This window comes from Phacochoerus africanus, chromosome 8, assembly GCF_016906955.1.
Source record: "Phacochoerus africanus isolate WHEZ1 chromosome 8, ROS_Pafr_v1, whole genome shotgun sequence".
NCBI lineage: Eukaryota > Metazoa > Chordata > Mammalia > Artiodactyla > Suidae > Phacochoerus > Phacochoerus africanus.
Genome location: NC_062551.1, coordinates 116,347,969 through 116,365,170, shown reverse-complemented (window position 1 = coordinate 116,365,170; position 17,202 = coordinate 116,347,969). Strand labels below are relative to the sequence as shown.

Below are 17,202 nucleotides of genomic sequence, written 5' to 3'. Positions count from 1 at the left end.
TCAAGGGTTTTAGTTACTCTTGGACAAATGACTAACAGACAAACAAGGAAGTAGAAACTTTAAGAATATGTTCATCTCTAAAATACAGTGATGGCATAACCTTTCATTTTTAACCTTTATGTAATTCCATTTTCAATGGAATTTAAAAAGAGTTATTTTTCCTTTGAACAGTGTTAAGTTTTTTTCTTGTGAGGGTAATTTCTATTATAGAATTTTAAAAAGTGTTTATCAATTCTTGACCTAATAACTTTTTTAAATCACAGGGAACAATAGTTTAAGAATTAAGATAATACTTTATTTCTTCTTGAACCATTCATGGAAATTGTGTGTGAAATTTAGCAACTTAAGTTTAAGAAAACTAAATTATTATCTTTATAAATCTTTTTAAAATCAAATATCCATCAGAATGCAGTAATTTTATCCCAGAACGAGATATCTATGATACTGAGAAGTCTGTAAATTTTTCAGCTTATCACTACTATTACATATGTAAGAAATATATTAGCTATTTTTATATGTCATAGTATGTGTTATAATTGTAATGTATACAAAGGAAATACATGTACATACCCAGATGAAGGGATAGACTTGATCTTTAACTATTAACTATGAGAATTAATAGTACTATTATGGATCAGTTTGGTTTCTCACATGCCATCAGAGTTTTTACGTATTAGCAGGGTTCCAAATACAAAATTTTGAAATGCATTATTATTTACATAATTAGGGCAATAGAATAGTTCCTTATTAATTTCCTTAAAGGCCAGCTCCAGATTTGGGAATGCATGTGAGTTTTATTTTTCTTAAGTACACCTAAGCAGTTGACAAAGGAGATTTCCAGAAATGAGCAATGTGATCTTTAACACCAGTCTGTGGAACGGATTTGATAATAAAGAAATATCTCATTACTTTCGAGATTTGTATATTGTACATGTGCAGCTTGGTAACTGAGTACTATAAAAAAAATCGGTATTAACTGGATTTTGTAGATCTGTCATTCCTGCCGTGACAAAAATCTGTGGAGTAGTTTGTAATTGCCATTGTTTGGGTTATTACAATAAACAGAACTGATAGGGCTTATGCTATTTGCCTTGTGAGCTGCACTTCGCATCACTCCAATGAATTAAAATTGCATGCACATATCTTTGCTTATCAGTTTTATTTATCCATCAGAAGTAGAGTGAGGCAGTATGCTTTCAGTGTATAGAACCTTGTAACAAGCGGATCAGAAATTATAATCATTATTTTAATAGTGTCATGCAAGTGAATATGTTTCTATCTATCACCTAAATATGTTCCTATAGGAAGATACTGTTATTTCTTATGTCATATTTTGTCAAAGCTTTATGTATGATTTTAATTGGATTGCCTAAGGTATAAATGCAAATCTGCGAAATACAGGAATCCTTTTCTCTTTGTCAAATACACATGATTTTTTTCTTGGGGTTGCTTCTACAGTCGGGCTATTTGTTAGACTGTGTTTATAGGTAAGAAAGACAAGTAGATTATCAGAAATCCTTTAATTTTCCCCCACAGTAAAAATTCTTCATACTAGTTCTACTTTTAGGCGGCAGGCTTCTCACCTATGAAATTCCCGAGCTCACTAGCAGTCACATCAGATGAACTTTCAAATTTTCAGATACCTGTGATGAGCTAATGCATGCATATACAGATACTTCCTTCAGAAATCCTGTAACCGCTAACAATTGTCACACATCACCAGTACCACATACTCATTCCCAATTCCCACCCCAGTATACCTTGAAGTGATTTCTACTTCTAGGAAGTGGAATGTTCCACATCTCATATTTATCCTACATGTTGCATTGATGAGGTAGTTTACTGCAGTGATTCTATTAAGCTGCTGTTTGAAGGTTGCATCTATTGGATTTTTCACGTGAAAATTTCTGTGTTTTTTAAAATTACCATCCAGTTTTTACAAAGATACTCTTCCAAAAAGTATAAATGGAGTATTGTTTAAAAATCTGTCTTATATCGTCAGATCTTCAGCAATTGCTTTGAAAACATGTCTAATAATGGACAAATCCTTATTCACAAAGAACTTTGAGTGCTATCCATGAACTATCAGTCCTGTCAAGTATTAACTTTGTATTTTAAGAAGCTTCTGTGTTTTCAGTATCGACTAGTCTTTGTTTTCTAGCAAAATAATTTATAGTTCATTTTCAGATAACTATACATATGGTATTTGTATTTTAATTAAAAAGACTGTTGTTATGTCTGACTCTCATAAGCAGAAATTCATTATAAGGACACTTCTCATTTCCTTGAAATGTTCCCTTTCTTTTTTTCCAGGGTTCCTAAATTGCAAAAGCCAGTTAAATTATGTCTTTGGGGAGTTAATTTTTGGCACCATATGTCTCTAAAAATAATTTAATTTTATCTAAAGCATGTTTTCAATGATATTTATGTTCTGTAATGCTCGGAGATAATTTAAGGAACTTTTTAAAGAAGAAACACACTAATCCACTATTGTTTCAAAACGTTAATGTACAATGTATATATAAGCTTACAAAAATCTGTTTAGATTAATATTTTCTTAATATCTTTGTTTAAAACTTTGACTTGGCAGAGTGTCTTCGTGATATCAAGATGGCTGACATAAAGATGTTACTGACATTATTCTTATTAAGGATCTGATCTTATGATTTGATAATTTTAGAAAATTTAAATTTAAAAAATCAATTTTATTCTAAATGATAGATTATAAACAATTTTCTCCAAAGCTCTATTAATCACTTTCTAGGTCCTTATGCTTTTTCAGATGGATATACCACCAAACCTCTCCTCTAATTCTAGCACATTCAAATTCTCATGAAGATAGGTTACTTATGTCTATCTTCAATTTAGTATTTAATAAGTTCTGAAGTTACTATTCAGCAACTGTATTAAATATGTGAGCAGGGTGGGGGAAAATACCAAAACTTTTAGCAATTTATAAAGTGTCTGGAAGTAGTCATTCTTTCCTTATTGATGTAAACTCCTTTAATATTTGGGGTATTTCTTTTATTATGGGTAAGAGCACATTAGCGGATATGTAAAAAAAAAAAAACACGTTTTTATATGTTAGAGATAGTCAAGTGTAATAGGATATTTTTTTAAAAAAAGTATTATAAAAAATTCTCTAAAAGCAATCCCAAGTCACAAAATATAGAGGATACCTTTCTTGCAGAGATGTCAGATTAACCTATGGTGGTATTTTGTTTGTTTGTTTAATGAAACAACTAAACATACAGTAAGTTACAGAGTCGTGTGTAAGCTATAAGTAAATACATACATTTTAATGACAAATTTTTGTGTACTTTTACTAGTTTTGTAAATCTTGACATCTGACATATTCGCATTGGGTACATGCGATACATTCAAAACCCTATATCTGCCTATTCCAAATATTATTTTTCTCCTCCTTTCTCAGAGTTAACCAGTAGTCTTTTTTTAGTGTTTATCGTTTCATCTGTATTTTTAATAATATGTTTATGTAGTCATTAATTTAAAGTAACTATTTCATTTTTTATTCATAATAAATGTTACACTGTGTATATCACTTGCAATTTTTGTGTGTTTATTTTAAATGCTACAGTATGAACATACCACAATGTATTTTTTCATTACTCAAGTGTAGGCAGTTAGATTGTTTCCAGATTTTCACTACTGCAAGTAATGCTGCAAATGAACGTTTTTCTCCACTGATTTGATACTATTTCTGTCGTATTTCAAATTTCTATATTTTCTATTAATATCTTTGTTGTTCAGCTCTCTTTTCAGATCACACATCATTTGTCCACTCCAATGCTGACAATACTCTTAGTTCCTACAGCTTTAAGACAAGTTTTACATATTGCATGGCAAATTCCCTGAGCTTATTCTCCTGTTTCACAATTGCCTTAGCTGTTCCTGGTCCTTTATCTTCCATTTGAATTTTAGATCAAGTTCCATGATCCCTGAGGAGATTGTAGACTACTTTGAGAAAAACTGATGTGTCCATGATCCTCTCTTCCCAGTGGACAGGTTATTTCTCCAGTTTTTCAGTCCTTATTTTATATTTTTCAAAAATGTTTTAAAATTTTCTCTACAAAATTCTACATATTCTTTTATAGATTGAACATGGGTATCTTACATTTAACATTGTGATTATGAATGGGATTTTTTAAAAATACAATTCAAAATTTTTATTACTAATATTTTTAATGTTACTGATTTTTTCAATGCTACTCTTGTAGGAAAAAAGTTCCTAAACACTCATTATGTTGTTAGTTTGTAAAGTCTCCTGAATTTTCTATGGAGATATTCTTCCTCTTATATCTTTTTTTTCTTTTATTTTCTTATTACTTTGGCCAGTAAAATTTTAAACAGAAGTATTGGTTCTCACTTTATTTTTCCTTGTTATTCAGGGGAATATTACTAAAGTGTCTCTATTTAATAAAATATTTGTTGGGATTTTTTGGTTTATACCCTTTATCATGTTAAAGAAATTTTCTCTGTTCCTTCCTAGTTTGCCAAGATAATTTTTTCATTGTAGATGATTTTTGTTCAGTGTGGATTCATATCAACTTCTGTCGAGGATAATTGTTTCTTCTTTAATATATTGATGTATTACATGAAAATATTTATTGATAATGAACCATTTTTAAATTTCTGAAACTTTTAAATTACAGTTTCTTCGTACTGTCTTCAGTTAAAATAATGAGCTCCTAGATGGTACAGACTGTATTCCATCAATCAATAAATATTTATTAATCACCATCTTATCACTAATAAATCATTTTGTTTCAGTCTTAAGCCAAGCAGTGAATTAGGAGAGCACTTTTACTTTACATTCAGAAACTACAGATAGTAAATTATTTCTTTGGTAGATGGAGAGGAGAGAAAGTTAAGAACCTATTGTTAATTAATGCTGCATAGCAAATTGTGCCAAAATTTAGCAGCTTAAACCAATGAAGATTTGTTTTATCACAAACTTTCTGAGGGTCGAGGAGGAGAAGCTTCTTAGTTGTATGGTTTGGGCTCTTGCAAGATTGTAATCAAATTACTAGTTGGGATGGCAGTCATCTGAACAGGCTGGAGAATCTACTTTTAAGATCACTCACAGGGCTGTTGGCAAAACAAAAGGCTTCAGTTCCTCACCATGTGGGTCTTTCCACAGAGCTGCTTACACAACATGACAGCCAGCTTCCCCCAGGTCAAATGATCTGAGAACAACAGAGAGAAAACGCAAGGCAGAAGCCACAGCTGTATGTGTGTGTGTGTGTGTGTGTTTCTTGGAAGTAGCACCCTAGCTTCTGCTATATTCTGTTCTATAGAAGAGATTCATAAGTCCAGGCCAGATTCTAAGGGAAGAGGATTCTTCTTAACTTCTTCAAGGGAGGACTCTCAAATAATTTGACGGCCTATTTTTAAGATCACACCTATGAACACTTTTTTTCTCTCTGACAGTAAATAACAGAGTTCAATACTATTTCACCCTTCTTCACAGGGGTGTCCCAATTGCCCCCTTTGGGCTAGGCTTAGCAAGACTTTACTTTAATCTTGTGTCCATAATGTAAACCAGACTGATCTATGCACCAGCCTAGCCCGGGCATGTACCTGAAAAGGTGCTGCTTTCACATTTCCAGTTCTATGCTAAGAACATGGGAATACTATAAGACAATATTTTGGTGCTGACTTGATTATGTCTAATTCTAATGTTTTTGAAACCTGTAATTGTTATGTGAAATAGTGTTATTTTAGCATATTGTATTTTTACATGCATATAAACCAAATTAATTGTTGTAATATATGTTTTATAACAGTTAGTATTAAGACCAGTTTTACATAATATATAGGATTTAGCAGCTGACATGAATTTATATAGGCAAAATAACTTGAATTAACAGAATCCATATAATTTAGTATATTAAAATAGGAAAATGGAGACGCTCTCATTCTTGTGACAACATTAATTTATTCTATTTTATTGTCAAAGAGTACCAAGCTTTATAATGTTAACAAATGTCAAGAGCCTAATCAAAATTAATCGGAAGGTATTTTTACCAAAAGTATAAACATGTATTGTGCCTTGTATGCAATGCTCACAAATGTGTGTTATGGATAATGCTCACTAGACCACCAGCTCGGTATATCTCAATACACCATGTCATAGTGGACAATGACTAATTTGCCTCTTCATGGATATGTACATACATAGTGATCTCAAAGAAGTATCATTGAAGTCCACCTTTGGGCTTCCTTCAGCAAGGAGATCACAAAGCAAGTATTAGAACCAACCTTACCAAGTCTTCTAGAAAGTCAAACTGGTCAGAAACCATAGTCAGAACATTCTTCCTTCCTTTTTGCCATTTTAAGTGGCTCTGCATACATACTGGCTGCTTCCTGGTTCAGCCTTCCTGAAACAGTTGAATATCCTCCCTCCCTCTTTTCGAATACAAAAATGAGGGCAATGAAGTTGAACTTTTTCCAAAATGACTCTTCCTGTCTAATATGCCCCTCCTTCAGTTTCTGTGAGGATAACTCTTCCAAAATTCTTAAATACTTGCTTGGGGCCCAGCAGTAACCCACCTCTTCTGGGAACAGCTCCCAGTTCCATCTTACTCGGAAAGACAGGACAAGTCTTCAGAGTGCCCTTGCTAACCCCCACCACCCAGTGTTGTGTGTGTCCCTCACTGTCCTTTTTTGTTTCTCTACCATTTCCTCCCTCGTCCCACCTCACCTTCGCTAAAATCTGAATGAGTGGGCAGGACTGTAATCATTTCAGGAATCAATGAATTTGCTTCAGGAATGTAATCATGGGAATGTCTCATTCCAGGAACATTGCGTTAACTGTGAAGTTTGAAGAGATCAAAAAGCATTTATTTCAGTTACTTTGGTTCCAATCTAAATTCTGCATCCAACCTGAAGAAGCTTTCCACTCACATCTTAACTCTCTCTTTTGTTAAGTATTTTTGTGCATCTTGGCATTTACTTGGTTTATTTTTCTTTTCTTCTTTCAGTAAGCTCCTGAAAATCTTATTCACGTCTTCACTTTTGCCACTAAAATTTCACCAGTTCAACTTATTGAGTTAATATCGATAAATATTTATTGAGTGATCACTGTCTGCTGACATCTTACAATTGAGCTTTAATCATAACCAGTTTCCTAAAAGAGATATCTTCACGACCAAATCATCTGTCCTGCCAGTATCTTCAACATTTTTCCATGTATATTGTTGATCATCTTATTGTCTTTAATGTGCATATGTGTACATGTATATGCGATTCTGCTCTTTTTAAGAATGCCTTCAGTTTTCTCTTTCCTGGCTTTCCTTTCTCCAGAAGCCTATTAGCTATAGATTTTTGTTATTTTTTTTGAGATATCACCCTTTCTTAGTTTACACTTAAGGAACTTCTCTACCTAAGAAGCTTGGGTTAAACTCAAAATGAAATTCATATATTTCATGTTTTATCCATTCATATAAATTAAATTGTATTATTACTGTAAGTTACGCCTGAGAAAATATGTAAACTCTTCAGTTTTGTGTGGTTAAATAGAACTGAATTTAGGAGTTCCCATTGTGGCTTAACAGAAATGAATCTGACTAGTATCCTTGAGGACACAGTTTCGATCCCTAGCCTCGCTTGATAGGTTAAGGATCCAGCAATGCTGTGAACTTGTGGTGTAGGTCACAGACACGATTCAGATCCCGAGTTGCTGTAGCTGTGGTGTAGGCTGGCGGCTACAGCTCTGATTTAACCTCTAGCCTGGGAACCTCCATATGCCACAAGTATGACCCTAAAAAGACCAAAAAAAAAAAAAAACAAAAACAAAACAAAAAAAAAACTGGATTTAAAAGATTTTTTTTAGAAATAGACAAATTTAAGGTGGCTACCTCAAGCTAGAATACAGAAAAGTGAATAAAGCCAACTTACTGTATACAGTAGCTTCTTCTCATTAAAATGTAGATGTGGGAAATGTTATCATTCAGTTGGCTTTGGTTGGTGAGCTCCCATTTATGAAAGCTTCCACACATTAAAGAACTTCCACTTATAAAAAAAATTACCTTTGCTTTAATTAATTCCTCTAGAACTCATCTTTCTCCTATTTGCCTTTTGTCATGGATATGATAATAATGGTATATTATTTGAATAAAGTGTCCTAATGTCTTCATAAGTATATCAAGATACAGAATACCCTCCCCACCATTGGCTGTCAGGGTTGGCAGAAATTTTAATATTATATTAAAATTATAAAAATATTTTATTTAAATATATTAAAATATTACAGAAAATTAATATTGGCAGATTTCTTTTCAGAAAGCAGTGTTACTTTTCAATTCAATAGCCTAAATTATCTGAAATGCCCATAAACTAATTTCAAGTAATGTGTTTCAGCATTTAGCAAGCTGAAATATCTATAGCTTCAAGGTTATTTTTTTTCTTCCTAAGTTACCAATTAACCAAGAATAGAGGCTTTGTTTTTCTGTGGGTTTACTTAGATGTCTGTGTGTTGCTCATTACAATGCATAATGAAGAAATGATGACAGACAATTCACATGCAGCACCAGGTAGCTATTTTTTTCAGTGGTTATTTTTAAGCAGGATGTTTTTTGGAAATATGCATGCCAAAAATTTCACAAGTCATATAGGCCCTGTTTGGTTACGTTTTACAAAGAATGTCTTACATGTAACTAGTATGAAAATCAATAAATAGAATATAAAATGGCCATTTTTGTGACATGTTTTTATTCTGTTATGAAGAAATGTTTGATACAAATTTTCAGTGTTTACTTTTTCATTCTGCAAAATATGCTAAAAGAAACTGACATTAGCAATTATCCACATTACAGAAACAAAAGAGGTTTCAGTAACAGAATATATTATGGGTAAATGTTTTTAATATGTTTTTTTCCATTAATTTCTATGAACCTCATCTCTTTGAAAATAACCTAATTATAATAATTCTGTATGGTGTGGCTACGCAAACTGTTGAAGGACAAATGTACGTTGTGTTGGTAACACTGCCACTGTGTTTTTGTTTGTTTGGTTGGTTTCATATTAAATTTCCACAAGATAGAGAATGCCTCATAGGAGAAACCTTTCTTTCTCTGTATAGATTCTGTATTTAAAGCGTCACTTCTAAACGTTGCATCCACTGTACTTTAGTGCAATGAGATGTTTCTATGTCACAGAGTCAGAGGGAGGTAGATTAATAGGGAGTTCTAGCTGGAAATTTCTTCCCTGTTATTGTTCTCCCTCAGCAGTTGATGGCTAAGTTAATTCTCTTTAGTTTTGTCATGCTCTAAAGCACACATTGCCAAGCAATGGTAAGGCTTTATGAGGAAAAAACAGAAGCAGTGGTGTCCATCAAAGTCTAAAAGTTGCGTTTTTAAACTTTGGCTTGACCTGATGTGCCATTCAAAAAAGCTTCAAAAGATTATTTTTTAAAGAAAGGTTCAATATGTCCCGAGGCTATCGGTTTTGAGTTAAACTGGGTGAAGTAGAAATATTTTACTCATCAGCTTTGCAGTCACAGAGTTTGCCTCAGCTAGAACAAAACTGCTGAGGCATTTAGAGAAAATTAACCCCCCATCCTGGCGGCCAGATGTGACTGGTTTCTGATGAATGCACATGAGTGGGCTGAAAAATCAAGAGACTGTGAAATTCCTGTCAGGCCCGTACAGTGCAGAATGGGCTATTGACTGCTTTCTATATTTCCCTCCATCATTCTTCTTGAACACTGCCATTAATTTCCTCTCCTACTCTGACTTGTGTTTCACCCACCACCCCCGCCCCCTTCCCTTTAGTTCTGTCAGCTGCAAAGAAGGATACACAAGGTGTGGCAGAAGCACTTCGAACTGGTGGTCCTCTACAGCCAGATGAGGCTGGCCAAGTTCCAGATAGACTCTCAGGAGAGCATTCAGAAAATATTAACTGTGCAGGTAGGTGATTGCAGGGAAGGAGGAAAGATCATTCTGATCTAGATTGAAAAGCAAATGATGGGTAGTGTGATGAAGCATTAAAACCATATCCCATCAGAGTTTTATAAATTTTTAACCTCTTTAATAAACTAGAATTGCATGAAGGATGAATTCAGTAAGTTAGCACATACACCAGGCATACTTTGGGGGAAAAGAGGAGATTGAACTTCTTTCTCACAAACCTCAGAACGGATTTTTATAAGTACACTTGATACAAATATATATTTTCAAATCTTCAAGCTTTTCAGAAGCGATTCTGCTGTTTAAAGGATACTGCCAACAGTTGCCTTGTGTTGCCTTTGCTGAAATCTACCTCATTTATTTAACTGTCTTCCTTCCCCTTCCATTTTTGCCAGAGGCTCATCCTCCTAAGCATATTTGGGGTGACTTTACTTGAAAAATAAGCAGTTGGGGATGAGAAGATAACTGTGGTTCCAGATGCATGTGAAATTTTACTGTTTGTCTTTATAAAGACTTTTAGTGGATCATTTGTCCTTAAGACTCTGATCTCTTTTAGAAATCCATATTAAGACTATTTTTTGAAAACTGCTTATGTTGTTTTCAAATTAATATTTTGCTATTTGAAATGTTACGCTGTATATAAAACATGACCTTCCAAGAGAAAACATCCACCACTTCTCGATCAAAAAAAGAAGCACCTGTTCTATAAAAAGACAAAATATTACACTCTTAAAAGCGATAATTTTTTATTAACTTGCAGTATTAACAATGCATGCATGAAACTAAGAAAACCAAATCTTTTCTAAATATTTAAATTACATGTGCACATCTTGATGCTTTTGCCATAGTAAAAGAAAAAGATGTTGCAAAGCACTTCCAAAGCTATTTCAGATTTCATTTTTACTGGTGGCTTTTGCTATTGTCTTCTGAGGCTAAATAGATATAGGTATATAGAGATATATCCCATATATAAAATATATATGTATTTTAACAAAGTATAATCATACATACTTTCTATATTCTATATATATGCTTTAACAAGGTTTATGCATATATACTTTATTTTTTAATCATTTATTTATATATATATTTTTTTCTACTGTACAGCATGGTGATCCAGTTACAGATACATGTCACTTATGATGGAACATGTAATGTGAGAAAAAAGAATATATACATATATACTTTATATAAGCGCTCTATTGATAGCAATTATAACACAAATATTAGGAGAAATTTTAAGTTTTGAAAAAGCAGTGCTTAAAATATATATGTTTAATAGAAATTCATGCAAACATAAGTAAAACTATAATTTCAATATTTTAGAAACCAGGAGCATTTTTTCATTCAAAATATCTTTTAACATATAGTAAATTAAAAATTATAGAGTAGCTATAACCTGTGATTTTCTTTTAAATATTCAAAGGTAATCTGCATGTTCTAAAAATTATCTTGAAAAATCCCATGTTTCTGCCCAAATGTAAACATTCTTTGAAAAATCTTACAAATGATAAATCCTCATTGTGAATTAGGGTATATTTTGAAATTTGAAAATGTCAGGAGAAACTATTTGAGTATGGGTAAAATGAACTCAATCCATAATCTTCAATTGTCCTTATCCTAATTTTTCATTTGAAATTCACCAATACATTCTCTACTAAACTTGACTTTAAATTACTAATTTATATGGTTTTCACACACCAGCTGAAATGAAGGGGTAGAAATGATAGCATAATATCAGGAGGAAAACTCGACTATTCAGCAGCTAGAGCTGGATTGTACTTGGGGAACTTGAAGAGCAAAACTTAGTGGATTCTTTTCTTTATTACTGGAGATACCTTCAGTGTAGAAGATTTCAATTTTGGCTTTTAATCAAAATTTGAAAATATAATTTTTAGGATCTTGCTGGAAAACTATAGAAACAGGTACAATCCTCTAGAAAAAATCAGGTCCAAACCCCTTCAACATAGTACACAGCTCCTTCCAACCTTCCCAGCTTCATCCATCTCCACATAAGTCTCTTCAATCCATTTCAGTCATTCTAAAATTCCTACTAATCATGACACCTTCTACTTAACTCCTTCTTCCACCCCTGTGCATATACTCTTCCCTCTTTCTGCAATGCTTTTCCTTACCTTTCCTACTAAAGAACACCAGAATCAAATCAAATGTTTCCACAAAATCCTTCCTGAATGCTTTCCCTACCTTCCCCTGCCAGGTGAACATATACATATGTTTTTTTAATTTTATTTTTCGGGCCGCACCCAAAACATATAGAAGTTCCCAGGCTAGGGGTTGATTCGAAGCTATAGCTGCCGGCCTACATCACAGCCACAGCCACAGCAACTCTAGATCCAAGCCGCTTCTGTGACCTACACCACAGCTCACAGCAACGCCGGATCCATAACCCACTGAGCAAGGCCAGAGATTGAACCCACATCCTTATGGATAGTAGTCGGATTTGTTTCCACTGAGCCAGGACGGGAACTCCCAGGTGAATTGATTTTGATCTTCCTTCACTTCCCACTGTACTCTGTACATTACCACCTGACCACAGTTGTATTTTCAGCAGCTAATGCTTTCTCCTTGTTGTTAAGCTTCCCTTCCTAGAGGATTCTAAGCTGTCCTGGGGCTTTTACACCATCAGTGAAATTAGTTCAGTTCTCAGTCTCTTTTTTAGGGTAGCAAGGCCACTAAGGGGATGTGAAAATATCTCATGCCTATCTTATTTTCACTTATTACATCCAGCTTTTTAAAAGAGAAACATAGTAGAGTGGTTTAATATGTTTGCAGAATGAGTCTGTAGGTGTTAGTCTCTACAGTTTGACTCAACATGACTAAATTGCTTAACAAGCTAGATTCCATTGCTTTCTATTTTTATGATTTAGTATCTTGTCAGTATTGGGAAAGGTAGTATCATAATGATGCCATAAGGCATTAGTGAATGATTTGATAAGAAAATCAACTGATGAACCTTCTGAAAAGTAAGTTGTATGTAACCGATATTGAGAAAAGCAGTTTAAAATAAATATGGAGCAGAAAAAGGAAACTGTTTCATCCTTGAGCTTGGAACAATTCCTTGCAAGACCATCAAAAAGCACAATTGGCAGATCTGCAACTTGGCAGAAACCAGGTGAGCCAGGTGAGCTTTTGAATTACACGATCAAGCAGGAACCAATAAAATAACCCATATTTGGAATGAAGAATTGGTATATTTGATGTCAAAGCCATTTATATAAAAATACATAGAGAGATTTTAGTTCACTGCAATTTTAATATGAGCCAAAGTGAGCTATTACAGACTTAGAAACAATACCATGTTCCAGCTCTAGCAAACACATAAGACTTCTTAACTCTTGACAGAGCACAGCATATTTTACAGTCCTAACCTCATGTCTGAGCCCAGATAATGTATTATTTCATTTTAACATCATTATTTTTCTCTTTTTATTTTCCTTATTTAATGCCGTGATATTTAATGCCCCTTTGGCATCTTATTTGGAAAAAAAGACTCCTCGTTAACTCATCATTTAAGTGAAAGAATGTGGTGTTTCTACATCTTAATATGATCTTAGGCTGCATAAGCACAAGTATTTTGTCTGGTTAAAGGAGAAATCAATCCCATTGTACTTTTTCAAAAGTTGAGTACATCTGAGGTATTTTATACAGGTTTGGAAAGCATAGTTTAAGGGCCATGTTGATACACTTGAGAGCACTAATTTAAGAGATATGAAGTCGAAATATAGACAACGTCTAGAATGCTTAATCATAGAAGGAAAAGACTTTGGAAGGACAAACATCTAAATGACTGCTAAGTGATGGTTGGCGCATAAATATTTTGATGAACTCTAGAGGACAACATAAAGACCAATGAGGGGAGAGTTTGGAAGGTGGGATTGGGCTCAACGGAAATACATATTCTAGTAAGTGTCACTGTCCAAACATGGCATGTTGATGTTCAAGCAGAAGTTACTTCAGTGGCTGAGGAAAAGTGAATGGTCTAAGAATCAGCCAGAGAGCACATCCTCAGGCTAAGCTCCTCCTGCAATGCTCCCCTGACATCCTTACCCAGCATCGATGTGTGTATCTCTTTACCCACTTCTCAATTGGAAAGCATGTCTTATTTGTTGATCTTTATCTCCTTGGCACCAGTTATAGCTCAAAATACATAATAAATACTCAAAAATATTTATTTAGTAAATTGATTATTAAGTAAATTAGTGAATTGGTTTAAGATTGAGTATATAACCTTAGAGGTTCTTTTCAGCTCTTAATGCCTACAATTCTGTGGTTAATAAACAAATAAGCATTCTCTAGGTGCTTTGCCAGAAATTTTGATGGCACAGAAGTAAGGTTTTTAATCATTTCATATACACATGTGCACACACAAACACACACACTACATATTTCCTATTCTGGAAATTTCCCAATTTCCTATTTCAGGATGAGTACTATGCAAATGAAAAGAAGCCAGAAAAGCATAGGATAAAGATCTAAAATCACTTAGTAAGGTGACATAAAAGAAAATCTCTGAACCTCTGTGATCTTTTTAAAGATAAAAGAAATTATAGAAATCTAAATTTTTAAAATAAATACATTTAGAGATACTATGATTAAGGAATACTATCAAATTGCTAAATCTTACTGATTAACTCTAGATATTAGTAGTATTTAAATGTAGCTGCTAATAGTAAGAATATCTACTAGAATTTCTAGAAATAAGATTTGTCACTCCCAAACTACCAAAGAAAAGAAAGTACCATAAAAAGTTGAATGATTCAAAATGCAGGAAAGAGGACAGGAAGAGTACAAAAATGTACAAAATAAGTTTGAGCATATTAATAATCATAACTAAGTTGTTTAATTGAACAACTTACAGATTGGTCATAAAAGCAAAATCTATCTCATTTAGAATATATGTACTTCATACAAAGAAATGGGATAAAGAGCTTAGGAAAAAATAAGTTCTCATTTAAAAACAAGGAGAGAGAATTCAAGGCAAAAATAATCAAAACACTCAAATATGGATATTTAATATTGATAAAATATATGGCTTATTAAGGTATATCAACCATGAACTTAATGCACATGAAAACATAATTTCAGAATATATAAAGTAAGAAGTGACTGGAAACCAGAGAAAACTTTAAAATTTACAATCACAATGGGCACATCTTGAATTTTTAAAAAATAAAAGAAGAGCATCACATATAAAAAACCCATAAGTTTTGATTCAACTACAGAGAAATTCAACTTTAGAATATATATTAATGTAATTTAATATAGTAATAGGTTAAAGGAGAAATACTATCTACAATTACTCAATATATGCTGAAAAACATTTGCTATCAAGGAAAAGTCAAACAAAAGAGTTTAGAAAAAAACTCCCTTAACTTGGTGAAATATACTAAGTGATAAATTACTGGAAGCATTTGGTTAGAATCAGGGCCAAAACAGGGATTCCTGGCTATCGTCACTACTGTGCATCATTGCTCTGAAGCCTTAGTAGTAAATCAATAAAAATAAATAAGAGGTATAAATGCCATATGGGGAAAGGGTAAAATTATCATTATTGTCTCACAATACGGTTTTTCTCTTAGAAGATCATCTAAGAGAACCAACCAGAAAAGCATTGGAATTATTGACAGTTCTTTTAAATGGCAACCTGAAGTATAAATTTCCTAAAAATAAACTGAACAAAAAGTGCAATCCTTTTGGAAAAATCTCCTAAGCAATACTGAAAAGGTATAAGCAAAGGCAAATAAAAATAAATATATATTATTTTCATGGTTGAGAAGACTATACATATTGAGAAGATGTCAGTTTTTTCGAATTTCTGCATTTGAAAAACCTATAAATTCAATAAAATGGTACTAAAAATTCAGACAAGATTTTTCAAGGACGCTTGAGGAGATGATTATTAATGCCTTTAGAAAATAAAAATCCACAAGAATAGCTCTGACATTTTTTTAAAAGAAAAATTGTTGCTGGCCTAGGGTCAGGAACATATGTCACTGGATAGGCAAACACGTCAAAAAGCTATATTATCCAAATTAAAATAGCATAATATTTATTCAGTAGTAGACCAAAGGTTCTACAAAACAGAATAGAAAAGTTGGTAAACTTTTTATTTAAAGGGTTAAATAGTAAATATTTTCAGCTTTGCAGGACATTCTGTCTTTGCTGCAATTATTCAGCTCTGCCTTGTAGCAGGAAAGCAGCTGTATAGAATAGTATATAAGTAGATGTAACTGTGTTCCAATAAAATTTCATTTACAAGACAGGCAGCAGCCCTGAGGCTATGCGCTGAAACAGCATCCAGGAATGCCCCCCAAATATTTGGAATTTACAATGTAATGAGAGTGTGATTCCAAATTATATACGATGAAGTTGGATTCTTCACTTGTCAGCTATTTGAGGGATTAAAGTAAATAGCTGAGAGATAAAGTAAAATAGATTATCTTATGTGTTTATATAAATTATAGATTACGCATTAAAAATTGTATCTTTTTAAAAATACACGCTACTGAATAGTATTGAGATAAGAAAGGCCTTCTTAAATGAGGGAAGAAAACCATTAAGGAAAATATTATTCAATTTGACTACAAAAAACAAAGACATTTTCATGAAAGAAGCTACAATAAGAACAAAACAGGTGAAATTTCCTATCCTCATGAACTTACATTTCAGTGGAAAAAACAAGACAGTAAACAAGTTAAAGCTATAACGATGCTAGGTACTAAGGAGAAAAATAAAATAGGGGAGGGCTTACGAAATGATAGGGGAGGTACTGAAATACACTTTAACAGTGCATTTTGCCCCATTATTTGTGTAAATAAATAGCTCAAAATAGTTTAAAGGGTAAACATTTTTACTTGTTTAATCTCTCTCCCATGTTGAACTAAAAATATGGACTTAATGATTTGAGTTTGACTTTTAGGGTAGGTGATTGATGAGTTATCTGATTGCTTGTTTGGCAGTTTCATCCAGGATGTCAAATAGGTAAAAATAGCATTTATCCAAGGGTTGCTGTGGGAATCAGATGAGATGATGTATGCAATATACTCAGCACACAGTAAATAATTTATAACCCTAATCACTTTCTTCTCTGTTTTCCCCTCATACTGCTATAAGATGATTCCAAAAAGGCAACAACTTCTTGCCAAAATTTGCCAAAATCAGTTAATCACAAAAGAATTTATATTTTCTAATCTTTATACCTTCAGAACATGCAACTCTATGTCTGACATTGTTTCAAACTCTTGGGAATTCA

At 33.0% G+C, this 17,202-nt stretch overlaps 1 protein-coding gene across 1 annotated transcript in view; it reads left to right on the top strand.

Annotated features, from left to right (window-relative positions):
* Window positions 1–17,202, top strand: part of CCDC178 (coiled-coil domain containing 178) — a 425,098-nt gene that overhangs the window by 379,993 nt on the left and 27,903 nt on the right. The window contains exons 19-20 of the mRNA XM_047791472.1: window positions 1,568–1,645; window positions 9,795–9,929. Coding sequence (XP_047647428.1) covers window positions 1,568–1,645; window positions 9,795–9,929 — 213 coding nt within the window. The remainder of the gene's footprint in view (window positions 1–1,567; window positions 1,646–9,794; window positions 9,930–17,202) is intronic.